The following is a 19,710-nucleotide window of genomic DNA, read 5'->3' on the forward strand; positions in this document are numbered from 1 at the left end:
GTTATTACTGAGGAATATTTGCTCAAGAATGTTGTCAGCCCTGAGTTCAGCTTTCTGTTCAAGGGCTTCTTTGGGGAAGGGCACCAAGCTCCATCCGTCAAGGACTGTGGCTGGGTGTGCGTGTGACTGTGGCTCTAGGCCGATGGCGACAGTGTGGCCTCACCCTCTCCTCTTCCACCCTCTATACCTGTGTCCCAGTTCTTCTGAGATGCGGTTCCCCCTGGAACACCCACCATGTTCATGCACTGATTTGTATTCATCTTCAGATGGACCCAGCAGAGAGCAGAATCATCCATAGAAATTATATGTAATACTTACTGCTTCAAGCAGTACAGAATCTGAGTCCTGTGTTCTCGAAACCTGGCAGCAAGCCAGCAGATTACAACAGTTCTTGCTATTGATTTTTACGCCACATGCTGCCACTGTTCAACCACCAACATAACTGATCTTCAAAACGTGATAAATAAGGAAATGTAAAGGACTGCAACATCGTCTTTTGCCCATACGTATGGGTATACGGTACGACCGAGCATTCTACCTTGTGGCACTTGTGATGGTAGAATTAAAAACAGATGTTCACCGGTGGAGAAATAAGTGGTTGAGTAAGTCTGGGCCACGCGTGGCCGTATCACGGATCTTTAAAGAGAATGAAGTAGGTCTAGAGCCGCACTGTCCAGGATGGCCGCCACGAGCCACCATTTAAATGCATTAAATTGAAATCATAAAATTCAGTTCCTGAGTCGTACTCCCCGCACTTCAGGTGCTCACTAGCCACGCAGCGGCTGTGCTGGGCTGTGCAGGTCTAGAGGAACTGGTGTGAAGAGATGAAAGATGGACCACTGCAGGTGAAACCTGTCCATCCTTCTAGAAACGGAGGAACGCCTGGAAGTGTATACCTGTTAAGCTTAAAAAAAAATTTTTTTAGTGTTCTATTTTATTTTTTGAGAGTGCACGAGCAGAGGAGCAGCCGAGGGAGAGGGAGACACAGAATCCGAAGTGGGCTCCAGGCTCTGAGCTGTCAGCACAGAGCCCGACGTGGGGCTCAAACTCACTAACTATGAGATCATGCCCTGAGCTGAGGTCGGACGCTTGACCGACTGAGCCACCCAGGTGCCCTACCCGTTAAAATTCTAACAGTGGTCATGGGGAGGCACAGGGACAGTTAACCATCTCTACGTTTTCTAAATGTGAAGACAATCGTGTTACTTTCACATTAAAAATGGTATTGTTATTTAGAGCATTTAGAACATGCAAATTGCTGTTTTTCTAAAGACACAGTGTGAGTAGGCAGATTTCTTCTTAGGACTGTTTTGTGACCAAACTTTCTGTTTCTGATGTGAGTTAGGAATGTGTCTTCCCTGTTGCTGTGGAGGAGTTAACCCATCGCTGATCACCCTCCAAACAAGGAAAGCCGGTCCACCTAAGGCTTTTGAAAGGACAAGATTATCTACACAGGTTCACACGTAAAAGAACAAGTTACGTTCATTAAAATTACAAGTGTCAATTAAGTGTTTATATTCAACACATAAATAAGGCCAGTTTTTATTCTAAAATAAAGATAACATTTATTATGACAAGTTGCATAAAAACACACACAGCTTTTACAAAAATCATTTTTGATAGAAAAATATTTGAATACATGTGATATTTGTAGGAACACCACACTATTGCTGTACCTCCAGCTAAAGCTTCAGAGAAACTATTTCTCATCACCAAAATATCCAGTATTTACCACAACCCATCTTTGGAAAGAAGTTCATAGTGTTTTCTGAACCAAAGCATTTGCTCATTGAGTAAATCCCCCTCGCATGTCAAGCGCATTTACACGTCATAATCCCCAAAGACTGGGCGCGCTCGAAGGGAGTCTATAGACCACTTGGGCCTCCCTCACTCCCCAGGGAGGAAACCAAGGCAGAGGGACGGACAGACGTCCTCGGGGCGCCCCGCCCCAGCGTTCTCTCAGCCATCCAGAAGTGAGTGATCACAGAGGTTTAGGAAGGTCAGGGTTTTACTCACATTTACTCCTCTGTGCAGAGAATAGGATTTCCGGTTTCTTCAGAGTAAGGAGGAAATATTAAACACCACTGAGATGGTAATGAAAAGCCATTGTCAAGGGCACTTAGGTCAAACATTGGCTCCGTTTCCCACAGCTTCCCGAATGTCCAGTAGGTGGTGTGGACCCGGCTCTCGCCACCCCGGGGCAGGTGAGCCTTTCCCTAATGATGGAACACTGAGTCACTGCGACTGTGGGCTTGTCACGTGAGCTCGTTTTACACGGAACTGTTATTCAAGGGAACTGAGGGTGTGTCTTTTGACAGATTCCATGACCATTCAGAAGGTGAAGGGACTGCTGTCACGTCTTCTCAAAGTTCCTGTGTCAGAACTTCTGCTGTCCTACGAAAGTCCCAAAGTAAGTTGCCCAGCGAAACGCAGAGTCAAGCTTAGGTCCCCGCCCCACCGTAAGACATGTCATTCAGCTGGGGCTTTTGTGACTCGGCTGGATTCTCGGTGAAAAACAGACATCTTTGATGTATTAACCCTTTGTTCTGTTTTTAGATGCCTGGCAGAGAGATTGAGCTAGAAAATGACCAGCAGTCATTACAGTTCTATTCTGTGGAAAACGGAGACTACCTGTTAGTGCGATGGTAACAGCCAACTAATCAAGTTCAGAGACTCCACTGTTTTATCATGACTGGGGTTCACTGGAAAGGAATGATTCTCTGGAACAATTCTGTCAGAAGAAGAGGTTTTACAACTTGCCCTAAGTAGAGAAAAAGTGGTATTTTTCATTGGGAAGAGACCATTTCTAGGCATATGTATAACAGTAGGTGCAAAGCCTTGGTTACTGCTAATGACTTTCTGATTTTATTTCGTATTTATAGTTCATGGCTACTTTAAATATTAAATAGAACCTAGCTAGTCTAATGAAATCTGAACACAGTTAAGGTCCAGCATAAGACCAGTTTTAATGGAATTCCACTGTTACTACTAGTTTAAAAGGTTACCAAAAGGACTTGGAAGGTCATTTTGGAAATTGTCCCTTGAACTCAGGGAGGCACCTCTTCTGTGTGTAACGCATATGCTATGATCTCTCTTCTCTGCTGCACTATTTTTAGAGTACTTGCAAAAATGAATCCCATGCTCTTTCCTGCAGCTGCACCTACACTGGGCATACATTCTTCTACAGATGACGACCAGCTCTGATGGGAATTCACATGTAGTAGGGAACCATCGGGCAATGACAGGAGGAAAGCAAAACTCATTTGAAGTGTCAACTGTTTAAGCAGTATCCTTCCCTATGTCACTAAAACCCTGAGAGGTATTTGACTTATATCCCCATTTTAGTTTTTTTTTTTTTTCAATAGTACCAGACTGTGACCTTCAGGATTTGTGTTAAATGGCAAAAGAAAACTTGAATTAGCCCACTTAATAAGTGAACTTTAAAACCAAAGTCCTGAACCGAGTGGATTGGTTCCTTTTCAAGTTCAAGTTGCCCACTTCAGACATTTCCAGAAACCCCAAGCTTTGGTATCAGTGACGACACAGCATTCTGTGAGTTCTTTTTGGCCCTTAATTATCCTCATTATGCTTTATGGAACTATTCTGTAATCCAGGTTGAAATTCACATTCTCTGTCATTACTCAAGATTTCTGAACTAGGCCAAATTTTAACCAAAAGTGATAGTAATGAATTATAAACTAGAAATGATACATCAGCTTTTAGAAACTTTTTTGTTTTATAAAACAATTTGGTATTTCTCAAATGTTCTTCCAATACAGAAATAAAATTTTTCTTATGCTACAGTAGCAGTCGGTTTTTAAAAAGGAAATTTTGTGCACACATTTAGAAATGTCACATTGGTTACAGGTAAAAAGTGCCAACCTAGAACAATCCTGAAAGACACATGGACTCGACAGCCAAACCGTAGGCTCTCCTCAGACTCTCGCCTGCACACACCCTCAGCCTCACACACTGCGAGTTACGCTCCTCCTGCGGCCGCTTCGCACTGACAGGGGTCTCCACACGCTTCCTTCAGCCTCCACAGCTGGGTCAGTTCCTGCGGGGAGTACTGGGGTGAGGACAACATTCCCGTCTCGCACGTCTTCTCACACAGCCACAGGCCGTCCTGGAGAAAAACAAAGGGGAACTTGGGAGCCGTGGAACGGATTTGAAGATCAGACACGAAAGCTGGCAGAGGCCGTCAAAGACACCTGCGTGCGAACCACCGAAACCCCCGCAGGTGGGGGCGGGAGGGGGGCGGCAGCGGGGGGATTTCTGTGATCAGAAAGCCTGGGAAGCGCAAACGGAAAGTTTCCCAGCGGCTGTGAGAAGAGGTAGCAGCAGCTGTTCCCATGCAAGCGCACGGTATTCTGGGGATGGCAGCGGGCGCTTTATAAATAAATACTAGTGAATTCTCCTAAAACCTGTGAGGTAGGAATCCTTTCCCTTTTACGGTTGAGAGACTGAGTGTGTGGTACTTTGCCCAAGGTCAGTCACGGCGAGGGTAGTAAAGGTGAGCGGATGCCAGCAAGGTGAACAGGAAGGACTGACTCTTAACCACCAGCTACTTCCCAGTGATACAACAGAGCCTGAGAAACCCCTGCCGTCTCAGAACATAAAGATGCTAGAAAGAATCAAGTCTTTTCACAGCATGTTTGAACTGGTGGCAGAGGAAAGGAGCTAGAGTCCACGTGTGCCCCAAAGGCCCTGCTGGGTTTTAAAAGGCCACTGGGCCCGGGGACTCACACAGCCAGGACCCCCTAGAAGGAGGGAAGGAGAAAGCGTGTGTGTGTGTGTGTGTGTGTGTAATTTAGAAAACAAAACCTGGGTCTCAGCCTTGACCCTGAGCGTCTAGAACCCCGCCTGCACCTGGGTGGGTGTGCAGCATGAGTCACATTCGTTGGTAATGCAGTCAAGTAGACGGTAAGGCCCTCTGTGGAAGGAGTTTTAAATACAGACCTCCATTTCCGAGGAACATGAGGTCACGCACACCGGTCTCTCAGCACATCAAGAAACAAGCTCCATAAGCAACATCAAACTACAGACTCAGGCCCAAAGAGACCACGGACAGTACAATTAGCAGATACAGAAAATTAGCTTCAGTGTTAAGTCAGATTGGGCTTCACTATGACACAGACTGTCAAAGCTGACCCAGCAGGTGGGGGTTTATTCCCGTTCACCCCTGCAGCGAGGGTGCCCTGCTCTGGGGCCGGGGCGCCATGCAGAGGTCGTGTCCGGCAGACCCTGCACGTGCCTCTGCCCCCCACCTTCTGTGGCCAAAGTGGAAGCCGCAAGAATCCAAAATTCAACAGAACTCTTGGAGGCAAACCCCAGCTTTATACCTGCTGTCTTCTCAGGACTATTTCTGTTCTGGTCTCTGCAAATTCATTTCTTTTCCTGGCTCACTGACCAGTTTATTTTAAAAGACACCTTACAGTCTTTTAGTTCTATCCGTCAGAGGGGCTGAAGGGTCCTTGAACCACCACTGCTGGAAACCTAAGCCAGCTGATTCCTTGAGGGTTTTTTGGTTGTTGTTAGTAATCTCTGTGCCCAACACGGGGCTTGAACTCATGACCTTCAGATCAAGAGTCGCATGCTCTACCGACTGAGCCAGCCAGGCGCCTGGTTCCTCAAGTTTTAAAGCGGCAAAGAATTTCTGACCAAACGTATAAAACCCAGTTCTTCTCTGAGTAGGAAAACTTACAAAATATTTACTTTAAACTCAGAAAAATACTGTATGCGAACCTATGTGGATCACTGTGCATTCAATCAAGAGTGCAGCTCTGTGAATCATCCTCAATTCACTGTTTGTGCCCGTCTGACACAGGACCTTCGCCTCCCGAGTGCCCCGGGGCCAGTCCCCCGTCAGGCTTGCTTACCTGGTACCGTGCGGGCCCTATGGCGGCCATCCAGATGCCCATGCTCACGTCTTCACCCTGTACGTACCCCGTGAAGTTTAAAGGCAAAAGTTTAAATGCTGTATCATCTTTAAATGGGATGCCACACGTTCTCGTAATCCTCTTTCTACTTGTTTTCTCGTTATTCTACCAGCAAATGCCAAGACCGTATTAACACCTGTACACAGAGTAAAAGCCAGCGGCCGTGAACTGCACATCGCAAGGAGAAGACTAGAGACAATACAGCAAGTGTCCAGTCCGCCCTTCTCATGGGCCTTAAACCTCCAGCACGACCGTGTGAAGGACACTGTGGATCCGAGAGCCGGGCGGCTTGTTCATTGCCACCGTCACCGGAATCCACAGAAAGCAAACACTTGCTGTATCGTCTTCCTTCTTATGAATGTCAAGCCTTCCATTCCTCCAGGGACTATACTTATAAAATATAGTCTGAAAACAAGCAGGCTCAAGAAAAGGTTTAGGAATAGAATTTACGGCCAGGATCTGGAGGCGAGGGCTGCATCCCTGACCTCTGAGGGTGAATCCTACCCAGAAAGACTAACATGCTTTCCCTGGGGAACGCCGGCTCTGTGTCAGCGATGGAATCCTGGGCTGGGTGAAGCTTGTACACTCTTGGGTCAGAAATCCCGAGTCACCTGATAGGTCTTCAGTCTGCCTGCGTTGCTGGCCAGCCACTGGACGATGTCCCTGGAGATCACGTACCCCGAGCCGCAGGCGAAGGCCGGGTAGGCGGGGCTGGGGTATTCCAGCTCCTGCCACTTGCCGGTTCGGTCAACTGCCCAGTTCAGTCTGAAACTGAGATTCAAAACAAGTTGGTCTCTTCGTATTGGTTTGACCCCTGTCCTACCACTAGGAGGCCGCACCCCTTTCTTATCACTACAGAGGGCTAAGCTGTAAAGGTGAGGAAAGAATGAGAAGTGTTTTTTTAGTCTAAGGAAAGCAATTCTCTAGCTGGCAGGTGTGGCGTATAAAAGAATGGTCTATCGGATTCTCCCAGGGTTACATTTGTGGGGTTTCTGAAAGTGCCAGACCATCTTGTGTACATACGCTAAAAACCCCTCATTAATCCATACTGTATTCTAAAGAAGCAGCAGTTTCAAGAAATGTGTCACAAATTTATTCTAACCACTTCTTTCTGGGCCACGAGGATAAAAGCCCTACCGTTTCTCCTCCTTCATTACACGAGCCTGAGGTTTCTCATTTCGAAGAATTTCCCTCTACTTGGTGAACAACATACAGTAGTAACCCAGGAGCCTAGGAGGGGGGTTTCCCAGCTCAACCATGTTTTGCTTGTGAAAGACAGCGTATGTATTTCATTATAAATTCATCCCATTGGATCAGGTACCTGAAGGCCAAGTGGCTAACAAGCTTTAACTTACTTTCCCCACCAAAAATTAGGCCCGTCCAGATTCTTGTGGGCAATTCTATTAAACACAGCTTCTAAGTCTATGTAACAGTCGTCGTCTGTTTTTAGCAACAAATCAAAGCTGGTTGTTTCCACAGTCCTGTTGGCAAAAGGGAACACGGAAGTCAGTGCGTCCGTACAAGGAGACACAGCGACGCCAAGGCGATGGCACCGCTAATATTTTAACGAAAAGCTGTCCCTGAGCTGCCTGTACACTTTTTCAGCTTCTTGTTCCTTCGATGTTGAGAACATTTGCTCAGAAAGTTGCTGCCAACCGCAGTCCCTGCTGGATGTTCACTAAGTGGCACAACACAGAGAAGTACCAGGCTGACTTGAGGTGCAAAAGAGGGGCGCTGGGTGGCTGTGTGAGGCGTGCGGCTCGATTTCAGCTCGGGTCATGATCTCATGGTTTGTGAATTCGAGCCCCATGTCGGGCTCTGTGCTGACGGTGCAGAGCCTGCTTGGGATTCTGTGTCTCCCTCTCTCTCCCCCTTCCCTGCTCACACACACACTCTCTCTCACAAATAAACAGACATAAAAAAATATAAAAGGAACAAAAGAACAAGAACACAATTTAAAAAAAAAAAAAAAAAAAAAGATGCCTTAAGTGAACATATGCTCAAACAACACTTTACTGGCCTTGCTCCGGCCAGGCCACCAAATCCATTCAGCATTCAAACCTCGTAACGTGTGTTTGTGACAGGGGCCCAGGATGAGGGGACAGGTGTCATATGAGGCCCCACACACAGAATGCTGTTGTACAAGATGCTCTGTTCTGTGCCACTATTTATGCTGCACTCACATTTTATGGTTTTTAAAAGAGTTATGACACTGAAATATATTTCCCCTTGGAAACGATTTCCAGCTATTAAACTATTATAAATGACCTTTAGGAGGCCCAGGAGGGTGACTTCATTTACCTAGACATATGAGGGCAAGTAGAAAACTGACTTCGTCTCACCCTGCCAACCCCATGCATCTTTGATTAAAACAAAACAAAATACCCAGAGTCTTGCTAGGGAACCAAATGACAGAAATCTGAAGAAAGGAAATCTGGAGAAAGTTTCATTAAGCCCAACAATGGTGAATCTAACAACAACAGGTCCACACCAAATTGCTTAACCCTGTGCCTCTAACGTTTATTTCTCATTAGCAGCACGGGCACACATGCTATTTATTTGCTAATTAGGAGGAACTTTTTTGATAAAGGACACTGCGGTCGCTGACCAAGCAACTGAACAGAGAAGGAAGAGGGCGCACAGGCGAGCAGCTGGGAACGGGTCCCCCAGCACAACCCCGGGAGCCCACCACTGGCGGTGCAGGTGGAGACGATGGCCCAAGACAGTGGCAGTAATGACTGAGGGGAGAGGCCGAGACCTCAGAGACCTGCTTGGAGCACCGGAGACAAAGCTGAAACTGGCGGCGGTATCTCAACTCAACTCAACTTCCACAACCGTCAATCAGCTCCCTGTAGAAAGCCCTAGAACTCCACAATCCGGATTTCCCATTTCCTGGACCTCCACTCCTTTTCTTTGCCTCTTTATATTCTTGCCTTGGCCCCCCTACCACAGGAACCCCTACTATCGGCCTTGAGCTAAATAAAGAAAGTTCTCTTTCTCACTCTAGTTATCCAAACAAAACCCTGATATTCCAGACACGCCCCAATTTCCAACCCTTATTTATATCTGCCCTCTGCCCACCAGGTGACCCCAAAATTATATTAACTTGCCCTAGCTAGGAAACATCATCTTCCATAAACAAATCAGGCCGTCTCCCCCTCAGGACCAGGGGACTGTGTCCACAGAGTGCTTGACCACCTCCCACTCTGCCCAGGACAACAGAGGGGACAGGAACAGACTCTGGGGCTCACCAGGAAACAAGCTCACTGACAAAGCTGTAAGGACAAAGATGTGAAAACACTATGGGTTTAGACAGAGACAGGTGTTAGCTCTGCACTTAGGGTGGACAGTGTTCAAGGGCTCAATGACACGTTAGGGGACCCTGGAGTAACTAGTAATATTAACTCTCTCTCTTTCTGTCTATATATATATACATACATATATATATATATATATATATGTATGTATATATATATATGTATATATATATATATATATAAAATAGTTGTTATTGCCATTATTATTATTAAGGTAGGAATTACAACCAAGGTCTACGAAATATGGAAAGGTTGGGGAAGTTATGGCAGACTCCAAGTGTGTTTGGATTTCATCTTACATAAAAGTTTTGGAATTAGGGCAAGTAGTTTTCTTTTTATTTATATATTTTTAAATGTTCATTTATTTTTGAGAGAGAATGTGTGAGCGTGGGAGGGACCAAGGATCTGAAGCAGGCTCTGTGCTGGCAGCAGACAGCCCGATGCGGGGCTTGAACTCATAAACCGCGAGATCATGACCTGAGTGGAAGCTGGATCCTTAACCAACTGAGCCACCCAGGCGCCCCAGGGCAATTGGTTTTTAAGTGCACGGAGAAGAGGATGGAAATATAATGTGGATGTTCAGCTGAACAGAATTCAGATCATTAACCTGGATTTGAGGAAACTATACTCGGGATGTTTAGGTCGGTGGGTATGAACACAACTGAAAAGGGGCCATTTTCAAACTCACAGATTTTCATCTGACGTTGGCTCGAGACCACCAAGACAGTGACTCAGAGGACCGATTTTGACTCCAAGAGCAGATGACTCAAAATGAAACCAACTTTTGCCCTGTTTGTGATAAAGATCATTCATGTCATGGTTCTGCTTATGTAAATAAGAAAACAGCAGAATTTTAAAAGTTCTCGCAAAGAACCAGGATACAACAGATCACATCCCAGGTGTTCAGGGGCCTTAGGGTTGTTTAAAAAAAAATTCAGGGGTGCCTGGTGGCTCAGTCGGTTAAGCATCCGACTCTTGACTTCGGCTCAGATCATGATCTCGCAGTTCGTGAGTTTGGGCCCCGTGTTGGGCTCTGCACTGACAGTGAGGAGCTGGCTTGGGATTCTCTTTCTCTTCCTCTCTCTCTGCCCCTCCCCAGCCCGCTCGCTCTCAAAATAAATAAATAAATTCAGGGGGAGCCTGGGTGGCTTAGTCAGTTAAGCATCTGACTTCAGCTCAGGACATGTTCTCATGTTTTGTGAGTTTGAGTCCCACATCAGTTGACTCCCACAATGTGTGCAGAGCCTGATTCAGATTCTCTCTCTCTCTCTCTCTGCTCCTACCCCACTTCTGCACATGCGCTCTCTCAAAAATAAACAAACTTAAAAATTCAGTGGTCTAATGTTGATAAATTGTTTCTACACCCAAAGAACAATAAAACAAATTCTACCTGCCCGACGTTTTTTACAACTTACCATCTATAGAAGTTCAGTAATTTTGCAGGAACGTTTCGGTAAGTGTCAACAACGTCCACAAAAACGATATCGTCGTAGACGCTGCTTTCCTCCCTCAGTAAGGCATCTTCCCTGTGGAGATTACTCATATGGTCAAGGAGTCTTCGAGGGCGAGAATGAAGGTTTTGTAAGAGAGCATCACCTTCTACAAAGAAAAAGCCGGGAGTTGGAGAAAAACACCACTGTAAACTTCAGCCCCAGAACGTGGAACATAATGTGCACTTGCACTCCTTCCCCGAGACACCTAACGGAGAGCAGCTGATAGGAACTCTCCTCGCGGCCCAGGATGAGCGCACGCGCTCTCCGTGGAGAGCAATGCGGCCTGTTGGGCGGAAGACGCGCACACCGGGAAAGGCCACTCAGACCCAGCACTAGAGGCAGTATTTCATGTGCTCCCAAGGATGTTCCCCCCCAGCACTGTTGGTAACAGAAAATATGGCCCATCCGCATCACGGAGTACAGCAGTTAAAGAAATTACCCTGGTGCTCAGTCGGTTAAGCGTCCTCGATTTCAACTCAGGTTATGATGTCATGGTTGTGAGATCGAGCCCTGCATCAGGCTCTGTGCTGACCAGAGTGGACCCTTGGGATTCTGTCTCTCTCTGCCCCCCGCCCCCATCTCCCCTTGTACTCTCTCTCAAAATAAGAAAATAAACATTAAAAAAAAAAAAAAGGCAGAACAGACTGGATGGATGCTGGTCTTCAGGAATCACTAGGGTTAAAAAAAAAAAAAAAAAATTACCCTGATCTTGCATGTTGAGATGAATGCCACTGAAAAATGGCGCTGAGGAAAAGGTGTATTTATTGCTAATCGATATGTACAATCTGGTGCCACAGAATCAATTTTAAAACACTCTCGTCAGGGGTGACTGGGCGGCTCAGTCAGTGAAGCGTAGGACTTTGGCTCAGGTCATGATCTCCCAGCTCGTGGGTTTGAGCCCCGCATGGGGCTCTGTGCGGACATGACAGCTCAGAGCCTAGAGCCAACTTCAGATTCTTTGTCTCCCTCTCTCTCTGCCCCTCCCTCGCTTGTGCTCTGTTTCTCTCTCTCCCTCTCTCTCAAAAATAAACATTAACAAATTTTTTTAAAAAGCAAATATGACAAAAATAAACATTTGTTAATTCTGAGTAATAAGTACATGGATTTTTTTTTTTTAATTTAATGTTTATTTTTGCGAGAGACAGAATGCAAGTGGGGGAGGGGCAGAGAGACAGGAAGACAATCCGAAGCAGGCTCTAGGCTCCCAGCTGTCGGCACAGGACCCAATGTGGGGTTCGAACCCATTAACTGAGATCATGACCTGAAGCCGGATACTTAAACGACTGAGCGACCCAGGCACCCCAGTACGTGGACGTTTTTTATAGCACTCTCTATTTTTGGTGTATTTGGTGTATTTTGGTGTTTTTGGTGTATTTTGGTGTATTTATCTCATGATAAAAATGTGCTTAGAAGACATTTATTTACTATCGCCCAAGTTCATGAATCACTTGTCACATCTGGGCAGGGACTGTCCTCTGTTTCTGTCAATTTCAGGCAGCAATTTTTTTTACCAGGGCAGGATTTTTTCAAATGTCTTGATCAAATCAGAGAAAATTTCGTGACAAACAAAGTGAGTGGCTGAGGGGTGAGGACGAGAAACAGCACAGTAATCTGGCAGTCCACCTTCTGTGCCCACAAGGGGGTCTGGAGGTCGGAACCTGATTTCTGCCTCTGCCACTCCGACTGCTGGTCAAGCTCCATGCTTCTGGGCCTGTAGTCTCGTCGGCAGGAGGAGGAGGTGGGCTACGTCAGTGACTGTCGGACCACTCACTGAAATACAGATCCCCAGGCCTAAGCCTGAAGATTCGGCAGGTCTGGGGTGGGGCCCAAGACTCTATCTTTAACACGTGTCTTCCTCGAACTGACGCGGGCAGACCACACACACTTCTGCCCTTTGAGAGACACAGGCCGAAATGACCCTGTGTCCCCTCCAGCTCTTACATTCTACTGTAATAGCTTTTAACTTTAAGACAAACATACACAATTTAACACTGGAAGGAAAGTGAAGTGTCAGAAAACTGAAGGAACAGGAGAATGGCTGTAACGACGCAAGAGCAGAAATTGAACATAGGCCTTTTGGATGGACAGATCACATGTTTTGTTTTATATTGCATGTATCTGAAAAATAAAGTAACAGATCTGTGTGTGCTTTAAGTCTGATGATCTATTTAAAAGAACCACAGAGTTTATAGTCTCTCAGCCTTTGGAAGCATCACATCTATCTAGGGAGTTTGTTAAGTATAGATATCTGGGGGCACCTGGGTGGCTCAGTCTGGTTGAGTGTCCGACTTTGGCTCAGGTCATGATCTCACGGTCTGCAGCCCATGGGTTAGAGCCCCGCATTGGGCTCTAGGCTGACAGCTCAGAGCCTGGAGCCTGCTTCGGATTCTGTGTCTTCCTCTCTCTCTGCCCCTCCCCCGCTCGTGCTCTGTCTCTCTCTTTCTCAAAATAATAAGTAAACATTAGGGGGAAAAAAAAAAAGACACAGACATCTGAGCTCCAATCCTAAAGATTTCAACTCCGTGGCTTGAGGTAGGGCCCAGACAGTGATGCTAACACCCAACAAAATTTAAGAATTTGTGTGCCACGTGACTATTTTGAATAGCACTTAGATCCTGATTTTTAAAAATTAATTTATACTCAGATTTTCAGATATACCCAGTACAGGAGAAGGCAATCTATTCGTTTTCATTTCTTTAGCCTAAAACTTGAGTTGTTTCACTCTTTTTGAAAGAAATTTTCCCTCACCCAAACCTTATTCCTTTAGCCTCCGTGACAAAAAAAAAAATGACAAACTTTTGTCGAGAGTACAGTGGCTGCTCCTTGTAGAACAGTTTAGTGACAGAAGTCTCAGGGGCCCCTTAAACGGGGTTTTAAAGGCTCCTGGTAGTACGTACTTGAATGAACTGGTAAAAGAAAGGAAGGTGCTAGATGTTCAAGTCAGATGGTGTGCGAGCCCTTTAGGAAACAGCCTGAGCTCCTTATCTGAACTCTCCCCGGGGCTGGACGGACTAGCTTCCTGGTGAGCAGACGCCTCCCTGGGCAGACTAGTCTCCTAGTTTTACGTAAAACCTCTGGACTGGAGTTAAGTAAGGATCTCTAAATTTTAAATTGCCATTTTTTAAGTATGAAGTTTATTGTCAAATTGGTTTCCATACAACACCCAGTGCTCATCCCAACAGGTGCCCACCTCAGTGCCCATCACCCACCCTCCCACCCCCCTATCAACCCTCAGTTTGTTCTCAGTTTTTGAGTCTCTTATGGTTTGGCGCCCTCCCTCTCTCTCTCTCTTTTTTTTTTTCTCCTTCCCCTCCCCCATGGTCTTCTGTTAAGTTTCTCAGGATCCACAGAAGAGTGAAAACATATGGTATCTATCTTTCTCTGCCTGACTTATCTCACTTAGCATAACGCTCTCCATTTCCACCCACGTTGCTACAAAAGGCCAGATTTCATTCTTTCTCGTTGCCACGTAGTATTCCATTCTGTATATAAACCACAACTTCTCTATCCATTCGTCAGTTGATAGACATTTAGGCTCTTTCCGTAATTTGGCCATTGTTGAAAGTGCTGCTGTAAACATTGGGGTACAAGTGCCCCTATGCATCAGCACTCCTGTATCCCTTGGGTAAATTCTTAGCAGTGCTATTCAGAGTGGCTGAAATGAACAAATCAGGAGACTATAGATGTTGGAGAGGATGGGGAGAAACAGGAAACCTCTTGCACTGTTGGTGGGAATGCAAACCAGTGCAGCCACTCTGGAAAACAGTGTGGAGGTTCCTCAAAAAATTAAAAATAGATCTACCTTAAATCGCTGTTTTTTTAATGGCAAGTTTATGGGCCAAACCTATGTACCTGTCCCAGCCTATCCTTTGGGGTGATGTAAGAATACAACTACTTCTATGAGGAAACACTGTAAATAAAGATGCGTTTGGTGGAAAAATAAAAGCCACAGCCCATTTGCATCCTCAAACAGCACGCAGAGGCCTCAAACTGGGGGTCTGTCCCATCCTCAACACCATGCTATTGAGGGGTCCCCCGCAGACTCTCCCCTCGGAATTTGGCCCCTGCTTTCCCCGGTCACTGAGAGCCTTCAGGGAAGCCAGGTCCTAATTCTTTTATAGGAACCCACGGTGTGCAGAGCTCTGGGACGTCAAGGCAGAAACAGGACCGGGCACCTTTGTTCCATAAGTGATGTTCAGCACAGTGGCCAATAGCAACTGCCTCAACAATGGTTTTTCTTTCTTAAAGATCACAGACATAGAATTCTCTGGAGTTCATAGATGGATATGAAATAAGCATCATTCAAGACAGACACAGCCACTAACTCCATCATAACAAGTTCCCTTTAGAGTTTTAAGTGAATGCTTCTGACCCCAAGTCTTAAAGGAGTTCTCCTAACAAACCCATCCTTGAAACGAGATCTATTAGGCGAAGGATTTGAGAAACATGTACTCTGAAAGACAGCGTATGTTTAAATACTCACATTATGAGGAGAAAGTGTACCGTGAAGCAGGAGGGGAAACTGAGTCCAACAGACCCCTTCCAAAAGAGGGCACCATGCCTGGGTCAGGGGAACAGAGCTTCTTCCCTTCTGATGGAGAAGCAGCACGGAGCCCACGACAGCTCTACGGCCAGGGTCTAGCAGTTCTGCAGAAGTCCCCACCTGGCTGGAGGATTAACCAAAGACAGCCACACGGGGCCAAGAAAGTCCAAGGCCACTAATTTTTCAGGATCACCTTTATGGTGAAAGACTGGATGTTTTCCCTCTAAGAGCAGGGACAAGACAAGGGTGTCTGTTCTGCCACTTCTACTCAGCACTGTTCTAGACACTCTAGCCACGACACTTAGACAAGAAAAATCAACAAAAGGCATCCAGCTTGAAAAACAAAAAAGTAAAACTATCTCTTTGCAGAAGACATGATCTTGTATATGAAAAATCCTAAGGAACGCACAAAACTAGTAACTCAATAAATGAATTCAGCAGAACTGCAACACATGAGAGGGACATATGAAAATCAACTGTGTTTCTACATGTTACCAATGAACGATCTAGAAATGAAATGTAAAAAACAATTCCACTTATTATAGCATCAAAAAGAATATTTAAGCATAAATTTAACCAAAATAAATGCCAGACTTGTTTTCTGAAAGCCACAAAACCACTAAAAGGACTCTAGTAAGACCTAAACAAATGGAAAGATACCATGTTCATGGACTGGAGACTGTCAGGGTGGAACGCTCCCCAAAACAATCTACGTTCACTGCGACCCCTTTCAAAATCCCAGCTGGCTTGTGTGCAGAAACTGACAAGCCGATCCTAAAGTTCACATGGAAAGGCAGCGACCCAGAAGAGCCAAAACAATCTCGAAAGAGAACAAAGTTGAAGGATTCACACTTCTGACATCACATCTTACTAGGCAGTCAAGACAGCACGGTACTGGTATAAGGACAGACACATGGATCAATAGATTAGAACTGAGATCCCAGAAATAAATCCTTACATTTAAGGTCAGAAAGGACGGAGAGCAGGTGATGGTTGGTAGGGGCCAGGGGAGGGGAGGACGACAGTGTCTGCTAACGGGCACAGGGTTGCTTTGTGGAGTGACGGAAACGGTCTGCAGTTAGTGGAGACACCTACAGGACTCTCGTGCACTGGAAACCACTTTAAAAGTGTAAAGTGAATGTGAATTATAGATCAATAAAGCTTTTTTTTTTTTTAATGACAAAAAAAATCAGCTTTTATGTCAAAGTATGAAGATTAGGTACATAAGAATCAGGGCCCTCTTCAGCTTTCAAGCAGCCCACTTACCCTGAATAGTGTAAATAAAACCACCTGCAACTCCCTCCACACCTTCCATGAATCCATGAGGCAAGGCGCCCTCCCCAGCCTGGAAGAAACAAGAACACAAGTGCTCAGCGTTTCAATGCTAAAAATACATTTCTCCTACTTTAAAACTGATCTGGCAAAATCGGTAATTGACGCCACAGCAGCTAAATCCACCTATGAAGCTGATGCGCTAGACTTACACGATCGGGACGACCTCAGTATTCTCCTCGTTTTGTCATCCAGTCGCAATACTACATCAGGGGCACACAGCAGTCCATACAGTGTTCAGACTCCAACTTACACAGGACCACATACTCTTGAACTCGCTACAGTAAGAGTATAAAAACCAATCTTCTTTTACATCCCAACCCTACCGCTGGAAAAAAAATTATTACCACCTCTGATTTCTTGGAGAGGAAAACTGATGAATTCAAATGCACCCAGGCCCATTTTTAACCTCGGCTCCACCATGCAGAGAAAAGCCCCCCTAAACAGACCGTTCAGATGCAGCCCTACCGATTTCTGATGTGGTGGAAAGTGCCAACCGTCAGCGACGGTCCTTTCTGCCTCTGAGGACTGGAGGACTTTTTATTATTTTTTTAAAATGTTTTAAATTTTATTTTAATGTTTATTTATTTTTGAGAGTGAGAGAGAGACAGAGCATGAGAGGAGGAAGGGCAGACAGAGAGGGGGAGACACAGAATCCGAAGCAGGCTCCAGCCTCTGAGCTGTCGGCACAGAGTCCGGTGTGGGGCTCGATCTCATGATCCATGAGATCATGACCTGAGCCGAAGTCAATGCTTAACCGACTGAGCCACCCAGGTGCCCCTGGAGGACCCTTATGAATCAAAGTTTACCTCTCCCCACCTCACAAGTCCCCCCATGCCCCTGCCCAGGGTGCGGGGTTTCTCGCGTGCTGCACACCTGCGTGGCACAGCCCCCGCCCGGCAGTCGCCGTGTTCCCACCTGGGCCAGTTCACAGCACTGCTTCTATAGGCACGGCGGCCGCCTGGCTGGTCCTCTTGCCAACGGACCTTTCAGCAGCTGTGCGCTACAGGGCAGTGTTTTAGGGCCGCAGACAGACACTGTCCTGAGCTGACTGCGGGAGCTTGCCATTTAATTTACGATACGGTCTGTAGTTCCACGTGGAGGAAACCACTGAAGGTGAATGCTACAGTTTCCAGCTTTGTAGTTCTATGAAAGCTCTCTATTATATACTCTCTAATACAGAGTAGACTCTCTATTTTTTCACCGCGTACCCTACATTGTTTTAGTACTTTTTATGAACTTCTATCTAAAAGGTCACAGCTTGGCTTTTATTCTGGCTTTTAAAAGTTTCTGACATTGTCACTTGCTGGCAAGGAAGCAAGACTCATGGAAGCTTCGAGCTTTCTGCATCTACGATGAAAACCTTAATTTTGTACGTGGGGTTTCCTAGAACACGCTACTAAGTTACTGGACTTTTTTTAAGGTTAGCTCAGTGTTTAGGCTTTCTCTAGCTCTCTACAGCTATATGTACCCCCAACATGGATCGTTTGAGTCTTTACATTTGAACCTAGTCCTCAACTCAGAAGTCATCTGTTTCCTTTTGTGTAACCAACTTAATACTACAGAATTCCAACACATTTTGGATATTTAAGTTTCATAAATAGAAAAGGAGGCAACATGACATATATATAAACATAGTATATAATATATATATATATATTATATATTATGTTTATTTACTCTTATTATTTTTTGAGAGAGAGCGAGCACAAGCGGGGAAGGGGCAGAGAGAGAGGGAGACATGGAATCCGAAGCAGCCTCTGTGAGCACAGAGCCTGATGCAGGGTTCAACTCACAGACTGAGGGATCATGACCTGAGCCTAAGTCAGATGCTTAACCAACTGAGCCACTCAGGTGCCCCAAGCAGGCAACATATTAAAGGCACTTGCCTTGGAAATAAGGTAAGAAAAGAATAAAGCTATAATTAAATTCCATAAAACATGTATCTTAAACAAAGGACTTTTTGTAATAAAGAATGAGATCCTAAACATGACCCACAAGGCTAAATCTGTAATTATATTTGAATTTGTGGATCTGTCCATCTATTGTCTTTCTTCCTCACTGGAGTAGAAGTCTCATGGTGGGCCAGGAGTGGTTTTCTAAACAGGTGACAACATACCACATAATATTCATTTCATATTCAGGAATTAATTCACATAAATAAGATTAACATTAATGAGAATATACTAAGCTTCTGAAATGAAATGCCAAGTACTTTCCTAATCCTTGTACCACAGCATCAAGGAGAATGAAAGACTGTGTTTCTGACACCACCACAAACACCACTTGTTTACTGAAAGCTTATCATTTTAGGTCTGCCTACACCTGATCATCCCATATTTACTTTGAGAAATTCACCTGTCAACTGTTTTAAATTTGAAGCAAATCTGAATAAAAGAAAAACACAAAGCAAAGATTCCAGCACTAGAAATGAAAGCGAACACTCCCTCTTATTTTCAATCTGTGCTTTAATTAATTATTTATTTATTTATTTATTTATTTATTTATTTATTTATTTATTTATTTTTGAGACAGAGAGAGACAGAGCATGAACGGGGGAGGGGCAGAGAGAGAGGGAGACACAGAATCTGAAACAGGCTCCAGGCTCTGAGCTGTCAGCACAGAGCCCGACGCGGGGCTTGAACTCATGGACCGTGAGATCATGACCTGAGCTGAAGTCGGACGCTTAACCGACCAAGCCACCCAGGCGCCCCCAATCTGTGCTATTTTAACTACCTACTGTGGGCTGACAGTGAATGTTCTGAATACTACTGAGCAAGTGTCCTTCAAGAATGCTAGCTTAAAAATTATTGAGAATATATCACACGTTTTAAAAAGGACCCTATCCTGGGTGCCTGGGTGGCTCAATCGGTTAAGCGTCGGACTCGATCTCGGCTCAGGTTGTGATCTCACGGTTTGTGGGATGGAGCCCTGTGCTGGGCTCTGCGCCGACAGTACGGAGCCTGCTTGGAATGCTCTCTCCCTTCCTCTCTGCCCCTGCCCCACTCATGCTCTGCCCCCTCCCTCTCAAAATAAATAAACTTAAGACAAAATAGAAAGGCACCTATCCTAAGGCAGAACTGTGT

At 45.4% G+C, this 19,710-nt stretch overlaps 2 protein-coding genes across 4 annotated transcripts in view; one reads left to right on the forward strand and one right to left on the reverse strand.

Annotated features, from left to right (window-relative positions):
- Window positions 1-4,423, forward strand: part of TBCE (tubulin folding cofactor E) — a 91,548-nt gene extending 87,125 nt beyond the window's left edge. For 2 of the 3 annotated variants that reach the window (XM_030335373.2, XM_030335374.2), the window contains 2 exons: window positions 2,319-2,410; window positions 2,557-4,423. In XM_030335373.2, coding sequence (XP_030191233.1) covers window positions 2,319-2,410; window positions 2,557-2,649 — 185 coding nt within the window. In that variant the 3' untranslated portion in view covers window positions 2,650-4,423. Of the gene's footprint in view, window positions 1-2,318 lie in introns of all 3 variants that reach the window. The other variant, XM_030335372.1, reaches the window with a different exon arrangement.
- B3GALNT2 (beta-1,3-N-acetylgalactosaminyltransferase 2) overlaps window positions 3,336-19,710 on the reverse strand; it is a 58,495-nt gene continuing 42,120 nt past the window's right edge. The window contains exons 7-12 of the mRNA XM_030335375.1: window positions 16,559-16,637; window positions 10,672-10,855; window positions 7,295-7,420; window positions 6,551-6,710; window positions 5,880-5,936; window positions 3,336-4,126 (exon numbers count right to left, since the gene is read on the reverse strand). Coding sequence (XP_030191235.1) covers window positions 3,980-4,126; window positions 5,880-5,936; window positions 6,551-6,710; window positions 7,295-7,420; window positions 10,672-10,855; window positions 16,559-16,637 — 753 coding nt within the window. The 3' untranslated portion in view covers window positions 3,336-3,979. The remainder of the gene's footprint in view (window positions 4,127-5,879; window positions 5,937-6,550; window positions 6,711-7,294; window positions 7,421-10,671; window positions 10,856-16,558; window positions 16,638-19,710) is intronic.

The sequence above is a fragment of the Lynx canadensis genome, chromosome D2, assembly GCF_007474595.2.
Source record: "Lynx canadensis isolate LIC74 chromosome D2, mLynCan4.pri.v2, whole genome shotgun sequence".
NCBI lineage: Eukaryota > Metazoa > Chordata > Mammalia > Carnivora > Felidae > Lynx > Lynx canadensis.